Below are 20,351 nucleotides of genomic sequence, written 5' to 3'. Positions count from 1 at the left end.
TTGTGGAACCTCATTGTATAGATGAGAAAACTGAAGCCTAGAGAACAAACACTGGGCTATGAGAACGGGATGATTGACATTTATACAATATTATTCAACAGTCACATCCAGCATCTGGCACATACTTCTCCCTTGTTTTTATCTTCAGACAATGTCAGAAGTAGAGGAGATCTTATCTCCTCTAGATCTAATCTACCACTTCTTTTTACAGATGAAAAAACTTAAAGCCCAAGGACTGTTTATGTGACTTGTCCTAGTTGATGGCTGAGTTAGGACTAAGATTTCAAGATTGCAGAATTTTAGAGTTGGAAGTCGCCTTAGAGTCCATTTATCCTAAACCACTAATTTTATAGTTGGAGAAAGTTAAGTTCATTCTCAGGAAAGTTAAGCTAGTTGTCTCAAGTCACAAAGACCTTTCTCTTTCTGTTATATCATACTAGGTTTCATGTAGCTCTTGAGTTGCAAGGTACTCAAAATGTATGGGAAGAGAACTATATACAGTCATCCTTTTCACATCAAGGTGGAGAGGGTTAGGAGTATCACCCATGCCTTCTGGAAAATCTGCATAAAATTTTTTGTTCCTCCCTTCATATCAGGAAAGAAATCTGAATTTTTTTCTTTTTCTCTTGTGGGGTGTTTACAGTACCTTATTATAAAATTTGGGTTGATGTATTATACAATACCATATATATATTTAAAAATGCAACAGCATTTCTTAGTTTCTAAACTTCTTCATGTCATCCTGCTGTCCTTCTTGTATCATCTGCAGCTTCTGCAAAATTTCCCCCAAATTCCTATTTAGTTTTTTATGCCAACCCACCATATATTGACACCACAATGGGGAAAGTTGAGATGTGAAGGGATGACTGGAGATCATGCATGATATTGGGTGAACTCTAATGTACCTTGAGTCAGCTAGGTGGCGCAGTAGATAGACTACCTCTCTTGGAATCAGGAGAAATATTTTCCTGAGTTCATATGTGGCCTCAGATTCTTGCTAGCTGTACGACTCTGAACAAGTCACTTATCTCTGTTTGTCGTAGTTTCCCCATCTATAAAATGAGCTGGAGAACGAAATGGCATACCACTCTAGGATCTCTACCACGAAAATCCCAAATGGAGTCATGAAGAGTCAGAAATGGCTGAACACCAACAAAAAAATGTTCCTCTGAGCTCTAAATTCTATTTTCCTATGGTCCGATATGAATCACTCATGTCATTTTGGGTTTCTACTATGCATAATTATTTATGCATTATGGTATGGATGAGGAAATAAGAGTGCTTGAGCTCTTGGCTCTTCCATTTACTATCTCAAAAATGGTGGGAAATATAATACTCAGGTCTCAGTTTCCTCATCCATAAAATTAAGGTTTAGGTAGGATGACCTCTAAGGTCCCTTTCAACTCAAAGTTAATGAACCTGTTCGGGGAGAGGACACGATTTGATCAATGGCATGGGAGACTTTGCAGGCAAATTTGGACTAAATTATGGTATACTATTCCCTTTCATAACAAAATGATTTGGTGCAAGAAAAAGAAGCCATCACAGGGCAGTAAGAATTGGTTATAAAGGAGATGTCAATTTTAGTCTCGGCTTCTTCCTTCCAGAGTGAATAATTCTCTGTTTAAGATTCCTGTTGATTTAACAATAGTATCATGTGTTTTTCTTACTTGAAATTCCTTTTACAATAACAAGATAAGTGAAGTTTGTTTAGATTTCAGATAAGCCTACGATAACCCCCTCCCGAAGGTAGGGGAAATACTGTTCCATTCTGTGGAGAAGTTTAGGCTCCCATAGGATTAAAGGCAGACTTTGCGAAATCTGCATTTAAAGGGGGAACTCAAACCACTTTATAAACATGAGAGACCTTTGAACTTCGTAGGAGTCCTAAGGAGTGTCTGAGTGTAGGATTCTAGGTCAGAAAAATCACAAAAAGCCTTTATTTCCTCACTATAAATTGCTTACTTCTTAACTTCCACCTGGTTTATTTTGTTGTCATGAGGATCTAGTAATGCATGAAGAGAGATTTCTTGAAGGACTGGGTTTTGAATTCAGTTTTTAAGTGAAGCCACATTTAGTTGCTATATAAACCACATCAATTCAATTGACATGCATTTAACAAATGCCAATTATATGCCAGGTACTGGCATACATTCAAATATAGCCCTGTCCTCAAGGAGCCTATGTTCCATTGGGGGGAGTGGTGTAAGGGAGGGACATGTATACAAGTAAATACCAAATATGTAGAGTGATTTTGAAAGAGGGCACAAGTCTAATGTGAAATACAGTTTGTTAGCTTAAAGTTAACAAAAAAAAAAAAAAGTTAACAGAAATTCCAGAAGGCACAATGGAAGGGTAAGAAAGAAGGGTAAGAAGGGTAAGAAAGAATGGTAGGGATATAGGAAGGATAAGTCTGACATGAATGGCTATTAGGTTATCAGAGGCAGCTAGGTATCACCATATAGCATAGAGGACTGGGTCTGGAGTCAGGAAGACTGTCTTCCTGAGTTCAAATCCGACCTCAGACACTTCCTAGCTGTGTGACCCTGGGCAAGTCACTTAATTCTGTTTGCCTCAGTTTCCTCATATATAAAATGAGTTGGAGAAGAAAATGGGAATTCACTGCAGTATCTTTGCCAAGAAAAGCCCAAAAAGGGTCACTGCGAGTCAGATACAACTGAAATGACTCAATATGTTGAATACAGAACAACTCCCTGAGAGTGAATGTGCCACCCAGCTGCCCATATTTGACATATACCCTTAGAAAATGTCTACATTTCTCACATACTACATGGGAGGTTTTCTTTCAGGTGAAAAACAGCGGTCACCTAAAGGTTAAATTTGTAAGGATGAAATTAATTGCATTTGCCTTCCGGAGGTCAGGCTTAATAGACATGAAAGGGTAGAATGTTCCTGTTGCCTGGCTTAATTTTATTGAGTCTGTCCACCAGCAGCTACTGCAATAATCCAGGCAGCTAGATGACTCAGTGGATAGAGCACTGGACCTAGAGTCAGGAAGCCCTGGGTTCAAATTTGGCCTCAGATACTTAACAACCTCAGCTTGACCCTGGGCAAGTCATTTAACGTCTGTGTGCCTTCATCCACTGGAGAAGGAAACAGCAAACCACTTCAGTATCTTTACCAAGAAAACCCCATGAACGGTATTGGCATGTTATCATCTACAGGTTCACAAAGCATTGGACATGATTGAACAAAAACTATAGAAGAAGCATGTCAAAAGAATTTTGGTTTTGAGACCAGAGGTTCTCAGTTCTAATCTCAGGTCTGTTGCTTCACTACAGATGACCTTGATCAAGATACTTTACCTGTTTAGACCTCATTTTCTTTTCTAAAATGAGGATAGGATAGGTGGAGACCCAGAACAGAAGTCTGGAGTTAGGAAGGCCTAGGCTCAAGTCCTTTTTGTGACTCACACTAGTTGTATCACCCCAAGCCATTACTTAACCTTTGTGTGCCTCAGGCAGCTCCCAAGGATTTGTCTCCTAAATCATAGATGGCTAGATAGAGGAATTTCCCATATTATTTGATAAAGTCACAGATTATCCTCATGTTTTTAGCTATTTGAACTTAACATTCTCTTCTTTCTTTTCAGCTGAAACAACCACCTTCAGACTTCAACCCAAACAGACTTCGAGAAATACATGGTCTAATAACCCAACAGTAAGAGCTTGTTTTCACTTGTGAGCTAATGCTGATGATTCATAAATCCTTATTGACCGACTAACTGAGCTCATCTAGGTTTCAAAAGTAAAATGAGCTGCCTCAGGAGGTAGTGAGTTCTTTTTCCTTAGACGTCTTCAAGCAAAGGCTGGTTTGCCACTCATTGGGTATGTTCTTAGAGAAGATTCCTATTCAGGTAGGGAGGTTGACCTCTGAGATTTCTTCAAACTTGGAGTGTCTGTGATTTCCTAGGACTGAGTGAATGTTTATGCCCTCTCACACCACCCCATCACACGTCAGAGTGGTACATGAACTTCCTAGTTCCAGACTACTTCTGCAAGACTAAGTACTCTGACTGTCCTCTGGCCTGCTTCTTTCCCTTGTGAAAACTTTCATCTGAGTAACTGTGAAGTAAGATGGCATTTTGGTGGCACACCAGTTAGAGATATCTTAAATAAACTGCTTATTCAAAAGAAACAAAGGATCAATATTATCATTCTCTAAATATTAATATTTGAAAAACCTGTTAACCATTTTTTCCCCAACTGTATTTTATCTTTAGAGGAGGGGTAAAGTACAGAGGTGGTATAGTGTATAGAACACTGGGTCTAGAGTCAAGAGGTGCTAAGCTCAAATCGTTCTAATTGTGTGACCCTGGGCAAGTCATTTAACCTCTGTCTTCCTCAATTTTCTCAACTACAAAATGAGGATAACAATTGCACCAGTTTCACAGTGTTGTTGTGGGGATCAAATGAAAGATAAATAAAGTGACCAGCATAGTGCCTGGCATGTAGTAGGCACTTAATAAAAGCTGGTTCTCTTTCCCACTTCTCTTCCTCAAACCTCCTCATATTCCAGATGAGGAAACAGATTGAGACCCAAGGAGGGGAAGTTATTTGCACAAGGTGGAGCAAGTGGCCAGGAAATCATTTTCAGCATAGGAGATTAGGGGATCCATAACTGAGGAAGTGGATATTTCAGCTGGACCTTCAAGGAGAAATATGCCAATAGATTAAAAACAGGAGACAATGGGAATGAAGGAAGGAGAGTATGTACAAGCACAAGGGCCAAGAAAGGTCAACAAGCTCATGAAACATCAAGTGGTTCTTTTTAGATGGAATATAAGGATGCACAATTAATACCAAAAATGAAGCTGGATAAGTAGTTGGGAATCAGATTATGAATGTACTAAGCGTCAGGCTGATTAGTTTGTGTTTTACCTGCTAGGCAATGAGAAAACATGGAACATTTTTAGGTTAGGGAGGTGATATAGTCATTCTGGTCATTAGGAGGTGATATGGTCTTTAAACATTAGGACAATTATTTTGGCTTTGGTGCAAAGGATGGATCACAGATTCCATTGATTAGAGACGGATATCATTTAGGATTTATTACTATCATACAAGGAGAAAAAATGAGGACCTAAACTAGGGTGGTGGTAATGGAAATGGAAAGAAGGGGCCAATGTGAAAGAGATTTTGGAGGTAATCCTAAAGATAGGACTTTAAAATAGATTATATGTGAAGCAAGTAAGAGAGAAGATTCAGAGTATTGAGGTTATAAGATGGTTGTGAGGCTCTGATGAGGTAGCATTTGCAAAGAGCTTTGCATACCCTGGGTAACTGGGATGACGTTGGTTCCATCAACAAGAGATTCTTTAGGGTTTTTGTTTCCAATTTATCTATTTCTCTTCTAATTTTTAATACTTCGTCTTCTGTGCTTATTTTAGGTTTATTTTTAAAAAATACATATTCAGATAATTAATATATTTTTTTCTATTTTGTTAATATATGTTTTTAGGGATATGATTTTGCCACTGAGGATAACTTTTGCTGCACCACAGAAGTTTTGGTATGTTGTTTCATCATTATAATTTTCTTTCAATTGTTTCTATGATTTTTTTTCTTTGACCCATTCATTAGTTTGGATTTCATAGATCTCTATTTGAGTCTGTGTCTTTTGTTTGTGGTACCTGAACCAATGCATATTTTTATTGTGTTGTGGTCTATTAAGGATGTATTTACTATTTATGATTTTTTACATTTTTTTGAAGTATCCCTGTGCTCTAACATATGGTCAATTTTCTTTAAAGTTCCATGTAGTGCTAAGAAATACGTATATTCTTTTGTAGTTCCATTTAGAAGATGCCACAAGTCTTTTAGCTCTAGTTTCTCTAGCAATTTGTTCAGCTTCATATTTTCTCTTGTTTATCTTTCTACTAAACTTATCCAAAACTGAAAGAAGGATATTGAAGTTTTGTCTCTATATTGTGTTACTGTCTACGTATTCTTCTAACTTAGTTAGTATTTCCTTTATGAATTTTGATTCTATGGCATTTGGAGCATATAAATATTTTACAGATATTTGTTGTCTATGATTCTTTTCAGCATAATGTAGTATTTTATTTAATTCTTTTTTATTTTTTTAATGTCTTTTGTTTGTTTGTTTTTTGCTTTGCCAGATAGCATAATCGTAAGTCCTGCTTTTTTGAATTTACTTGATGAATAATAGCTTCTGCCCCATCACCCTTAGGTTTACTTTGAGTTTGTCTTTGATTTTTAAATGTGTTTCTTATAAGTAATAGATTATGGAGTTTTATTTTCTTATCTATCACTTTTTAAATTTTATAGTATCTTTTAATCCATTCACATTTAAAGTTATGAGTTAGGTTTACATTTTTCTACATTTGTCTCAAACATTGGTGTATTTTTTATTATGAATTTTTTTGCACTTTTTCTTTGTAAACAAAGTACTATGTCTCTTCAGTTACCTTATCTCATATTTTCTTTAAGATGGCTATTCCAGTAGACTCTCTTCCTCTTACCCTTGATCTGCCTTCCCATTTTTACCCCTTTCCCTTTGGGGTTGTGTTTGCTATTTCCTTTTTCTTTCTTGCTTTTATCTAGTTATTTAATTCTTTTTTTCCCCTTTGAGTCAAGTAGATACTACCTTCCTTGCCTCCCTTTCAACTAAATTTTTTTATTAGGTTTTTTTTTTAATTTCCTGGAAGCATTTCTCCTCCCTTCTCCCCTCCGCCTGCCATTATCCACCCTCTTTTTCTGATGGCTCTAGATCACCTGCTCTGGTTCATGATCTCTAGACTTAATTAGCCTTTCTGTATTTTCTACTTCTCTTATTGAGTCAAAATTTCTGAGGCGTCTAATCTGTGTTCTCCCCTCTAAGTAGTTTTTGCCACTGTCTTATGGAGTTTGCTTCAGGTTCATTTTTATTTCTAAAAATGTTTCGAACACCTCTTTATTATTCAATACCTATTTTTTTTTCCTTTTTAGCTAAGCTTAGATTTGCAAGGTAGGTGATCCTTGGATGCATCATTTTACTCCGTTCTCTTTTGAACTGTCCAGTGGGAGCAAAATATTCTCATGTTATTTCAATTTCCTTTCATTTGTATTTGAGTGTCTTTCTCCTGATTGACTTGTAGAATTTGTTGTTTCTGGGTTAAACTGTCAAATATATCCATTATGAGTCTTGAAGTTTAAAGCCTTGAATTTTTTTCTGACTACATATTGATTTAGCTTTAAAATGTAATGTTTTGTGGTTGTTTTTCAGTCATTCAGTCATATCCAACTCTTTGTGACCCCATGGACTATAGCATGCCAGACCTCTTTATCCTCCATTATCTCTCAAAGTCTGTCCAAGTTCACATTCATTGTTTCCATGATATTATCTATCCGTTTCATCCTCTGACATCCCCCTTTTCCTTTAATGTTATCTATGTTTATTGTATTTTTATTTTTTGGTTAAATATTCCCAATTACATTTTAATCTGTTTCTGACACTCAGGGGTGTCATGGACTGCATGTGGCCTAAGTCAGGTGTTTGATATCTCTGGACCTACACCATGGGAACAGCTTAAGTTGCTTTATTTTTGGTGCATGATTTCTGTTTTGAAGAGGTTTGAGAGGTCATGAGGTTCAGAGAAAATGTCTAATCCTTCATCTTCCTGTTCATATGACCTGGAAATCCCCATTAGATCTGGAGACAAAATGTGTTTTCTGTGCAACTGGCAATTAACCAGAAAGATTAAGAAGTATCCCCTTTTCTCTGAGCTAATGTAGATTTTATTACAATAATCACAGAATCTCAGAGCTGTAAAACTTGTGGGGTAAATGCTATTATTATCGCTATTTTACTGACCAACTTGAGTATAAATATGGGTCTTGAGTCTCCCCTGCCCAATTTTACCACAATTTATGGATTACTGAATTGTTATGAGTTGAGGTAAGTACATAAATATATTGTTATTATTATTGCTTCTCCCAACTCAAAATTTTGTTTGTGTTTCCATAGGAAGTAACTTCACCAACTGAATTACAAAAGTTTGATGACTACACAGGAATTGGAATATATATTGGTGTTAGTGTCTCTATGGTACTAGTCTTGGCTCTTGTCCTTGGTACCTTAATTCTCCAAAGTAAGTCATTTCAAGAAATTCTTCTCATTTTTTTGTAAGGGTCTTTAAACAATTTTAAATTCAATTTTCTTTTCTTTTTTCTAATTTCAGTGTTATTTTATTTGTAGTTTCCTATTTTTCCATTCCATCCCCATTGAGGAAGTAAAGGAAAAAACAAATTGTTACACATATGTATAGTCAAGAAAACAAGTTAACTTATTGGATATATTAAGTAGATTTTATATGTGTATATATATACATATATATATAACAATTATTATTGAGGTATATAAATGTGTGTGTATATATGAATAAATATATGAAAATATATGTATACATATGCACATACATATACGTATATATGGGCAGTTAAGTGGTACAGTGGATAGAATACTACTTCTGGAATCAGGAGTACTCATTTTTCTGAGTTCAGATCTGGTCTCAGGCACTTGCTAGCTGTGTGACCTTGGGCAAGTCACTTAACACTAATCTGTAAAATGAGCTGGAGAATGAAACAGTTATCTTTGCAAAAAAAAAAACCCCAAATGGGTTCATGAAGAGTCAGACATGACTGAAAAAAATGACTGAACAACAAAATACATATATAGTATATTTGTATGTCTTTGTGTGTGTGTGTACACACACATTTACATATATACATATATATACATACATATACCCCCACACACATGTGCCTCAATCTGCATTCTGAGTTCATTGCCTCTCTATCTGGAGGCAATGCTTCATCATGAGGCCTCTGGATTAGTAATTATGTTGATCAAAGTGCCTAAGTCTTTTGAAGTTTTGTTACAATATTACTGCTATTGAATAGATTCTTCCCCTGGTTCTGCTCATTTCACTTTGCATTAGTTCATATGAGTTCTCCCAGATTTCTCCAAAACCATCCCCTTCATCCTTTTTAAAAATAGCATAATATTATTCTATTACATTCATATTCCATATGTTTAGCTATTTCCTAAGTGATATGTACCCTTTCTGTTCCAGTTCTTTGATGCCACAAAAAGAGCTACTATAAACATTTTTGTATGTTTGGTTCCTTTTCCTCTTGGATCTCTTTTGGGTATAGGAGCTGAGTCAAAGCTTATTCACAGCTTGGTAGTCTTTTGGACATAGTTCCAAATTGCTCTCTGGAATAGCTAGATCAGTTCACAATTAATGTATATTAAGGCACCTATTTTCTATAGCCTCTTATATTTGTCATTTTCTGTTTTTGTCAACTAATGTCAACATCTAACGAGGGTGAGGTGGGACCTTAGAGTTGTTTTAATTGGCATTTCATCAATTATTGGTGATTTAGAACTTTTTCAGGTACCCTGAAAGCTGCCTATTTATATCCTTTGACCTTTTATCAATTGGGAAATGGCTCTTATTCTTAAAAATTTTGCCAGAGTAATTTTCATAAAATTATTATGACTATTTTTTATGTTACTGCCTTGCTCAATAACCTAAACTGGGTCTCTATTGGTGGCTTCACGTGTCAGATGTAAATTTTAGGGCCTGGTTTCTCAATCTCTCTGCAATCCAACAGATATATCCCAATTTGTTTCCCATTTCTTGACCAAGCATACATATATATGTATGTATGTATGTATCTCCTTCTCTCTCTATTCATATTGGTCTTTTTAATGATCCTATCACAAACCATGTGCCACTCTACTTGCCTCTCAGACTATTTCTCTTGCCTCCCTATATCCAAATCCTACTCAGTCTTCAATGACCATTAAGGAAGGCAGGGCCAATTGTGTGTACTTTTTTATTGTGCTCCATCATTTCTAGAGGCAATAAGGTATAGTGGAGAGAGGGTTGACTTTAGAATCAGAAAGACTTGGGATCAATTCCTGCTTCTGATACATCCTAGGTGTGTGGCCATGGTCCAATCACTTAAATTCTCTTGGCCTCAGTTTTCTTATTTGTAGAATCAGGAGGTTGGGCTACATGGTTTCTAAGATCCCTTTCAGCTCTGAATATATCATCCCAAGAACAAATTTCTCTTTTCAATCTCTACTCCTTATTACTTCTATTTTTGTCCTCTGGGACCAAGTCAAAAAAAAATTAATATGGCAACCCTTAGAATACCTGAAGACTGTGGTCCAGAGTTGTTCAATCTGCAAAAATAGCCATTGAGGTAGAGTTATGTTGGGGGTGTAAGCTCAGTTCCATGTGGACAGTCTCGGGCGGGTAAAGGTGAGAACTTCTAAATCTTAGAGTTCTCATGAGGCCCCCCAGAAAACAGCAGGGAATCGAGGAGTGAGACCGAGCTATCTCGTGTATTTCCACCTCTTCCCGTGAGAAACGTGATGGGAGAGAGCTCTCCCCGCCCTCGAGATTGGCCCGGGTCTGGGCACACCTATTGTTATCTAACAGGCACGGTATTCAGGTGCAAACTACACGGCTGGAGAGCTTAATTAGGGTCAGGAAAGCCTGAAGGCGCTCTTAGCGCTGAGGGGCCCTTACAGGACAGAAGGCCCCTTTTCCTCTCTTCGCTCTTCCCTCTCCCCTCTCTCCCCACTTCCACTTCTGCTTTCATTCCCTCACTGTAAGATCTTTGCCTCCTTGGGAGATTTCTCTCTCTCTCCTAAGGAAGAGTTCCCCCTGCACATGTAACCAGGACCCTGAATAAAGCCTAACCCTTGTTCGACTCCGGAAAGTCTCTTCTCTCATACGTTTATCCGGTTTGGCCAGCCGAAGACCTGTGATAGGTAAGGTAAGACTCGGGTAGCCCTCAGGCCTCTAGGCCTGGCAGAGTTATGTGCCAATAACCATCTATTAAAGGGACATGGTCACTTTAATGAATAGAACCTCAGACCTTCCTCATTATCTGAGATGCTCACCTTCCTTCAGGGCCTTAGTTTTATAGTGCTTGATACCTGGACAATACAAAGAAACAATGTAAAATACAGAGTTTCATTGGTTGATAGATTTTGACCATGAAGGTCTAGAGGAAATACAGAATCCCATGACTGCCAAACCTGTCTTGACCTTCCAGGAGGGCCTTTTTATTGAATGTGCAGACCCATGGGCTGGGCAAATAGTCATGATGTCAAGACATCCACATGAGCTGATGGGCTGGTACACAATGTGGCCACAAACTGGCTCTATGTACAAGACTTCATGTCCAAGTCTGTCTTTGGCAATCAGAGTCACTTGTGGGCCAAATGCTCATGGCCAGCTCCTTATGTTGTGCAATAGAGAAATGATGAAGGGTGGAGGGGCAACAAAAATAACTGAGGGATTTTTCATGTCATTGAGTCATCTCCGCCATGCTGGGCTTGGTCCCCTACTCAGCAGGAAGAAAGGGTGGAGGTCCTCTAGTTATCTTCCTATGATTAAGCAAGTGAACTTCAGAACAAGTCAGTAACTTAGAGCTTGTAGTTTTGGAGCTGATTATAGCAAAGAATCTATCTAACCTTATCTAATACAGCAATTATATACTAGTATTCATATTAATTGATTCTACCAACTGAATGGATATTAACAGATAAATATGACAGAAATAATCACTACCCCCTGTGGAATCACACTAAATTGAATGATATTTATTGGAATAAAAATACAATAAACCATTCCTTACAAGACAGTCTATCAGATCTTACTTAAGACTTCTTCAGACTAAATAACCCTAGTTTCTTTGACCAATGACTATATTGCATGATCTCAAAGTTCTTTACCTTCTGGGTACCCTCAATTTGGTTCCGGTTTAGTTTGGGTTTAATTGCTTGGTTTGGGTTTGAACTGGCTCACTAGATAGACCTTAGGACTCTATATGTTTGGTAGTGTTTTTCACCTTTTGAGTAAATTGCTTTTAGTTAATGGTTTAATTTATTAAAAAGCAGCACAGAAAATTAGTAATTTTTTCTTGGTTCTGGTTATGGAATCTGTTTGATTCAAGACCTTCAGGGCTGTGCTCTATGTACAAGACTTCATGTCCAAGTCTGTCTTTGGCAATCAGTTTGAACTTAATAAACACTAAATAAAATGGCCATATATATATATATATATATATATATATATATATATATATATATATATATATATACACACACACACACATATACACACACACATATATGAACAGAAAAAAATGATTGTACATGAAAATGGGGATCTTTCTTATTTATAGCTGCCTGATTCACTATGATTCTTTTTCTCCATTAAAAATATTCCAGTGACACTCTTTTCTTTTTCTCTTCTTTCTTTCTTTTTGTGTCTACGCTATGCCTGCTTCTTACACCCCACTCCTAAATTAGTAAACAAAACAAAGCCATAACAAATATGCATAGTCAAGCAAAGAGCAAAAACAACAATGAAACAAAACCCTCCCATATTGACCACATTTGAAAATGTCTGTCTCATCCTGTATCTTGAGTCCATCACATCTCTAACAAGAGATGGGTATCATGCTTTGTTATTTGTTCTTTAGAACCATAATTGGTCAATGCATTGATCGGTGTTCTTAAGAAAGATATTCATTCTTGCAGTCCTGGAGGGGAACACTGTACTAAGTGGCCTACTTAAAAAATTTTCTTTTTAATGGCATGTAATTTAGTTAAGTGTTTTTCAGAGAAATTAATTTCTCTGCCACAGAATCTAGGTCTATTCATAGTATGTATATATAGCCCCCAGGTCCTCTTGTATAGTATCACAATTCAATTCAATTGACATTTATTAACCTGTACTCTTTGTCAGGTACTGTGCTGGGTTTTGGATCTGGATATCTAGGTGGTGAAGGAGATAGAACAGTGGGTCAGAAAGATGCAAGATCAAATTTAGCCTCTGACAGTATTAGTTTTGTTACCCTGGATAAATCACAACTTCTGTTTGCTTCAGTTTCCTCAACTGTAAAATGGCTATAATAATAGTACCAATCTCCTAGAGTCATTATGAGGATCAAATGAGATATTATTGGTAAAAAGCATAGCATGGTACCTGACACATGGTAAGCATTTAATAAATGCTTGTTTCTTTCCTTCCTTCTGTACATCTTTCCTTCCTTCCTCCCTTTCTCCCTCCCTTTCTCCCTCCCTTCCTCCCTTCATTCCTTCCTCCCTCCTCCCTCCCTTCCTTCCTTTCTCCCTTTCTTCCTTCCTTTCTCTCTTCCTTACTTCCCTCCTTTCCTTTCTTCCTTCTTTCCCTCCTTCCTTCTTCTCTTCCTTCCTTCCCTCCTTCCTTCTTTTCTTCCTTCCTTTTCTCCTTCCTTCTCTTTTTCCTTTCTTTTGGGTATATAAAGAAACAATCCTTCCTAAAGGATTCAAAGTCCTCAGGTTGTAGGAAGTGGGACAAACAAGTTGTATACAGATAATTCAGCACAAAATAAATACAAATTCATTCCTGGACATCAGAAAAGGCTACCACCCTCCAGGCTCTGGGAAGTCCTCTTGTAGGAGGTGGCCCTGAGTCACCTCTGAGGCTAAGAGCTGAAGAGGGAGAGCATTCTCAGCATTCCAGTACTACCTCTGTATAGGGGATGAGAAAAGAGATGGAATCTTGGACTCTCTTTATCTCCTCAGGTGGGAGAACACCACTTCTGTTACTCATCCAGAATGCAGTTCAGTTCAAAAGTCATTTGTGCAGGGTATCTTGAATATAGAAAAGTGGTATTGGAGACAGCTTCCTTGTCTCTCATTGGCTGTATATCTTGTTGGTGCTGATTTAACTGCCTTTGTTACAGAATGACTTGCTCTGGGGACATAGAGAAAAATCATTGCCCATAATCAATTATTGCTATTGTTATTATTATCATAATTATAATTTTTATCCAATTCTGGTCTTCTTAAAAAATAGTGTTTAGATAGAAGTAGCTTGAGGATAAGTTGACAGCCCATTATTGTTCTTTCACATTAATATTCTGCACACTATTGCAGAAGTGCATAAAACAATTCCTTTTTGTCATTGGAGAAGAGTATTGGAATGGAATTTCGTCTCCTGTAGATTCACTGAAAGTGTCTCATAGACAGCTTTGGTAGCAGACAGGACAACAGAGATGTCATGGTTCTTGTACTGTTTCCAGTTAGTTTCGATTTCTTCTGCCAATTTTATATATTTTGAATAATTTTATTTCCATGTATTTTGGAGATTATGAATATTGAGCGTTGTTTTTGTTTAGTCATTTCAGTCATGTCCAACTCTTTGTAACCTCCTTTGGGGTTTTTCTCTTGGCAAAGATACTGGGGTGATTTGATACTTCCTTCTCCAACTCATTTTACAGATGAGGAAACTGAGGCAAACAGGGTTAAGTAACTTGCCCAGGGTCACTCAGCTAGTAGGTGTCTGAGGTTGAATTTGAACTCAGGTTCTTCTTACTCCAGAACTAGACTTCTATCTATTGTATCACCTAGCTGTCCATACTGAGCATGGATACATCTATTAAGAGTATTGCTTCAAAACTGTTATGGATCTATGTTATGTCTGAAAGGTTGTGAGCAACAATTCTCACTGTAATGATACTCCAGTCCAATTCAGTTCATTTACTGGAATTCTTAAAGAAAATAGTAATGATGATGATGATGATGATGATGATACATTAATTCAAAAATAATGATAGAATGCTAGGTGATATAGTGGATAGAGGGCCAACCTGGAGTCTGTAGAACCTGAATTCAAATCTGCCCTCAGACACTTACTAGCTGTATGAGCCCTGGAAAGTCATTTAACTCTGTTTGCCTCAGTTTCTTCAACTGTAAAATGAGCTGGAGAAGAAAATGGCAAACCCTCCAGCATCTTTTCCAAGAAAACTCCAAATGGGGTCATAAAGAGTTGGACACAACAAATTGACAAAACAAAAAGAACAGAGTAAGTATATATATATATAATTTCAATTTGAAGGTAGATCCAGATCATGGGCAGTAAGTTTAAAGCCTGTATTTTATATCTCATTGCATATTTTTTTTACTGACATACTCACTTGACTTTTTTTTCCCCAAAAAAATCTTTTTAGGGCATTCCTATAACAAAAACAAGTTGCAGAAATCCAGGTAAATATAATTTTATTGCCCTCCTTGCCCTCTGTACATTTCTAGTTCTCTCCTGTTTTCATGCCTTTGCTTGGAATATCCTTCCTAACTTCCTATCCCTCAGTTCTATCTTTTGAAATCTTACCCTGCCTTCCAGACCCAGCTTAAGTACTATTTCCTATAGGAAATGATCTTTTTTTCCTACCCGCCACTCTCTTCTCTCACTCCAAGGTTAGAAGTAGTCTTTGTTTCTTTACATGTATAGTACCATGTCCTGATCTCATACTTTCCATGCTGAAGGATAGTTAGTTGAGATTTGTGTAAATGCCATACTCCCTTTGCTGGAGCTTAGATCCCAAAAAGGCAGGGACCATCTTTTTATTACTTTCGTATCTCCTCCATCACCAAGCACAATGCTTTGTATGTGATAGTTGCATCATAGGTGGTTGTTGAATGAAAGAATAAAAATAAATGTAGAATGAATCTCAGTCCAATATTATGCATGTATTGACCCTATATAACACTATTCCTAAGCTTACATATTTAGCCATGATCTCTCTCAACTTTATTTGAGTTCTGTATTTCCAACTGCATAGCAGTGTGTACCAGAGAAAGGTGATGAGCGTGTGTGTGTGTGTGTGTGTGTGTGTGTGTTGGGAAACAAGAATTTATTAAACACCTGCATAGTATTTCCTTCCCTTCTACTATGGGTCGGACACTATGCTAAACACTTTAGAAATATTATCTCTTTTTGATTCTCATTATAACCCTAGGAAGTAGATACTATTATTACCTCCATTTTACAACTGAGTAAACTGAGGCAGACAGAGGTTAAGTGACTTGTCCAGGGTCGCGCAGCTAACTATCTGAGGCCTGATGAAGTCTTTCTGACTTTAGGCTATCTATCCCCTGTACTTACAGGCTAGCTGCCTCAGAAAATCTATACTTGTTCATATCCTTATCTTAAACTCAGTATGTCCAAAACTGATCTCATCCTCTTCCATTCCATGCTCTCCAATGCATATCAATCCTTCCCATGTGCCCCAGGGGAATCACTGTTTTCTCAGTCTCCTAGCCAGGAAACTTTTGGAGTTATTTAAAATTCTTCCATATTTTAATTCTTCGTCCCTTCTATCAATGTCAAAGAAATCAGATTGTTTTTCCCTTTAAAATGTCTCTAGTTCCATTTTTACTGCTCTAAGCTCTTACATCTCATATCACATCTGCATTATTGAACTGCATTAACAGGTGAATTTTAAAATTATGTTTTTGTTATTCCCTTGCTAAATAACTTAAATTGTCTCTCTATTGCCTGTTGCATGCATCAAGTTCAAATTCCTGTGCCTGGTTTCCAGATCTCTCTGCAATCCAGTTTATCCCTCCCAGTTTGTTTCCCATTACTCGCCCAAACATGGAATCTCAGCTCTAGTCATATCTGTCTTCTTAATGTTCCTAGAACAAGTCATGTTTGTGTTTCTCTCTGTACTTTTGCTCAGACTGCTCCCCCTACATCCCTTACCCACATGCTATTCAACCTTCAGTGGTCATGAAGGAAAGCAGGGCCTATTGTGTGCATTTTTCAGTTATGCTCCATCATATCTACTGACAGAGTAGCACAGTAGATAGAAGATTAGCTTTGGTGTCAGAAAAACTTGGGTTCAAGTCCTGCCTCTGATACATCCTAGGTGTGTGACCATAGTTCAATCACTTAAACTCCCTGGGCCTCAGTTTCCTTATTTGTAAAATGAAGGAGCTTACCAGATTGGCTCTGAGGTTCCTTTGAGCTCTAGTTTTGTGATGCTATAATCTTCCCCTTATCAGTTCTCCAGTGTTCTTTCAGAATTCTTCACTCTGACCAGAACTACTGAGGAGTCTGACCTTGACTTCCTTTAGAAGAGACCACTATTCTTGACCCACCACTCCCCTTATTGAGTTAGTGGTGGAATCACTAGCATGTACATCAGAAGTGTCAGACAATTTGCCCCAATTGCACATGGCCCACAATATACCTCTTTGACCTAATCAGAATAAAATATAATGGGAAAACTAAGATAAAAAAATAACTAAAAGTACAATGAAACATAGATAATACCATATTTTAAAACTAAGTCAACATGTGGCCCATAGGGACCCTTATGTATGGATTAGGGACCCCTGAACTGAAATGTTTTAGTTTGTCATCACCATAGCACATGAATGTGACAAAGAGATACTAGACTAAATTTCTACTGATCTGTCTGACTGGCTCCTCAAGACCAGTAGTAGACTTTATAGCCAAGAAAGGTAGCATAGTAGTCACTTAAAAATGACTGTTGAATGAATCAGTGCCTCACACAGGGACTGAATGTTGGATTTTAGCTGCCTTAGTACAAAAAAATTAAACTCCTAGGATGACCACACTGAGAAGGAAGGCAGCTGAGGGAAGTCATTTCCATTCCAGTGGAATCATCTATAGGGTGAGATTTCACAAGAGCCTATACCCTACAAAAATTCTTCTCCACTCATTTGATTAAAGCCTTGGATAAAGCTTCATTCCTTTAGCTTAATGCTTCTTTTCTAAGAAGTCAAGTCAACAAGCATTTATAAGATGATAACTACCTACCAGGCACTAAGCTAAGTTCTAGAGATACAAATACAAGAAGAAAGATTGTCTCTACCCTCACAAAGCTTACATTCTACTGGAGAAAGACAACACATAAAAAGGAGATGAATATAAGGGATAGGAGGAGGGTACCCGTGCCAGGGCATGGACAAGGTGGCAAAGTATAGAGAGTCAAGAAAGGGGGATAGGGAAGGAATAAAAGGTGGTTGGTCTGGACCCCTCCTCAAAATTGAGATTCTAGGAGGAACTCAGGAATGAGAGAAGGGACTTGAAGGGTAGAATGTAAGTTGAATGGAGGTGAAGTAAGGAGTAAAGAAGCTGAAGCATGGTCCTAAAGTCTGGAGAGTCAAAAGTTAAAATCCAAAAGCCCTAGACAGGGTATCATTGAGCTGCTATCGTTCATCTGTACTTTAGAATTTAAGAATAAGTTTTGATGGAAGGTTGGGGGAACACATATCACAAGGCAAGGCAAGTTACCACTAGGGTAGATGTAGGGATAGAGGCCTAGAAGTGGAGACTGACTAGACTAATTTCACAGTTTTTCATGGAGTATTAATGAACCTATGAGGGTTTTGTTTTGTTTTTTGCTTCTTCCTTTGGTTGGGTCACAGACTCTCAGGGCTAAAAATCACCTCGGGAACTAATACAATTTTCATCTGAGCCAAAATTCTATCTGCAATGCTCTAGTCTTCACCTGAGGACTGTTAGTGATGAGCAAGCCCCCTATCACCCCAAAAAGTCCATTTTGCTTTGGGGCAGCTTGACATACCTCCAATAGAACGAAAACTGCCTCTGCAGCTCTGCATGCCCCTAGTTCTGCTCTCCGAGATCAAACAAAACAAGCCAAATCTATCTTCCACATGATAACCCTTTAAATATTTAAAGATGACTATCACATCCCTTTTGTGAATCATTGATCCAAGTCTAACAGTGGTATGATGGGCCGCAGTGCTGGTGTGAGCAAGGTAGACCTGCCCTCTTACTTGTCCCTTCTCTTCTATAGGCAGAAAGCTGCTCCTCCTAATCCAGTTCCTCCTCTCTGAGAGAGAATTTTCCTATCAAACTCAACTGAGGAAAACAATGGGAAGGAAAAAAAAAGTGATGGCATTGCCTTTTAATGGGAGGAAGCTAATCATAGACTCCTCCACCCAACTTGTTGATTCATTCATTGTCTAGAGTTGTGGTTCTCAAATTTTTTGGTCTCCGGATTTCTTCACGTGCTTAAAAATTACTGAGGACACCCTCCCCCAACCTACTCCCAAGAACTTTCACTTATTTAGTTCTCTAGGTCCATATTAGAAATTAAAATATCTCAATATTATTATGGAAATAGTTTTAACCTTGTGGATCTCCTGAAAGGATCTCAGAGACCCAAATGGGTCACTGAATCACATTTTGGCAACCACTGCCCTGAAAGACTCTGGACTGGTGATTCCTACTTTGACAAGGTATAAAAATGAATTAGGGCAGCTAAGTGATACAGTGGATAGACCACCAGGCCTGGAGTAAGACTCATGTTCCTGAGTTCAAATCTGGCCTCAGACACGTATTAGCTGTGTAACCCTGGCAAGTCACTTCACCCTGGTTTCCTCATCTATAAAATGAGCTGGAGAAGGAAATGGCAATCCACTGTAGTATTTTTGCCAAGAAAACCCCAAATGGGGTCATGAAAGTCAGACACAATTGAAAAGACTAGACAACAACAAAAATGAATGAATAATACTATTTTTCTTGCTGTTGTTACTCTAAGCCACTAGTAAGGAAATCACGTTCTGGCAAAATACACCATAGTTCTAGATCTATTTATCCTTCTGCATATAGATGTTCTCTTCTCATTTCTCTCTACTACATTTGTGTAGTCACATCCATGGGCTAGCAATGCAAGGCTGACCAGCTTTTTAGAAGCGGAGAAAAATTTTGAGAAACATAACCTCTCAGGAGAGAAGCAAAGACAAGAATGAAAGATCTGTGTCAAGGGTACTAGTGGGTTTCAGTAGTGCCTGCTCAATCTCTTTTTCTCTGTTCAATCATCTATTGCTCATCATGGAATCTTGACATGTACTCCCCATGGCAGAAGCCTTTTTCTTATGTCTTCTCCTGTTGGTCACAGCTAGCCCATTTTTTCCTTGTGATGCGTACTCTTTTCTTATGTGGCTTCTACTTTCCCAATTTATTAACGTGGCAAAGGCTAGTTTGTTGGCCAAAGTTGGCCCTGCCAATCACAAGGTCAGCACAAGTTCCTGCGAATTTGCAAGAGCCCTGGTCTTGCCTCACCTGGTCACTACTTCAACATGTGCTTCTTGTCAACATCTTCCCAAAACTGAACTTTGTAGTTCAGATGCTGTGAGACCAGGGCAGAGTTTGATAGGATTAATGGATTATCATTATTATTATGTTTAGAAACATAAACGAACTTAGTTAGTGTTCAATTTAACAAGAATCTCTTAACCTTCCACTACTGTGCCAGGTGCTAAGAATATAAAGACAAAATGAAAAATATAGGCCCTCATCCATCAGTAACCTACATTTTGCTGGGGATGATACAATTTCACATTTATAAAGCTAAGTTCATAGCATAAAATTTTAGGAGGAAGAGATCTCTAATGACTACAATCATTGGTTTGTGGATTTAGAACTTGAAGGGATCTTGGAAGTCACTTAGTCCAACCTACTCTTTTTAGAGATG

General features: G+C 37.8%; 1 protein-coding gene across 1 annotated transcript in view; it reads left to right on the top strand.

Annotated features, from left to right (window-relative positions):
- LOC140518557 (hepatitis A virus cellular receptor 2 homolog) overlaps positions 1 to 20,351 on the top strand; it is a 28,613-nt gene that overhangs the window by 6,090 nt on the left and 2,172 nt on the right. The window contains exons 3-6 of the mRNA XM_072630839.1: positions 3,614 to 3,681; positions 5,482 to 5,532; positions 7,990 to 8,113; positions 15,048 to 15,084. Of these exons, the coding sequence (XP_072486940.1) occupies positions 3,614 to 3,681; positions 5,482 to 5,532; positions 7,990 to 8,113; positions 15,048 to 15,084 (280 nt within the window). The remainder of the gene's footprint in view (positions 1 to 3,613; positions 3,682 to 5,481; positions 5,533 to 7,989; positions 8,114 to 15,047; positions 15,085 to 20,351) is intronic.

Source organism: Notamacropus eugenii, chromosome 1 (genome assembly GCF_028372415.1).
Source record: "Notamacropus eugenii isolate mMacEug1 chromosome 1, mMacEug1.pri_v2, whole genome shotgun sequence".
NCBI lineage: Eukaryota > Metazoa > Chordata > Mammalia > Diprotodontia > Macropodidae > Notamacropus > Notamacropus eugenii.
The sequence above is the reverse complement of the archived record's forward strand: the minus strand, read 5'-3'. Positions and strand labels throughout refer to the sequence as shown.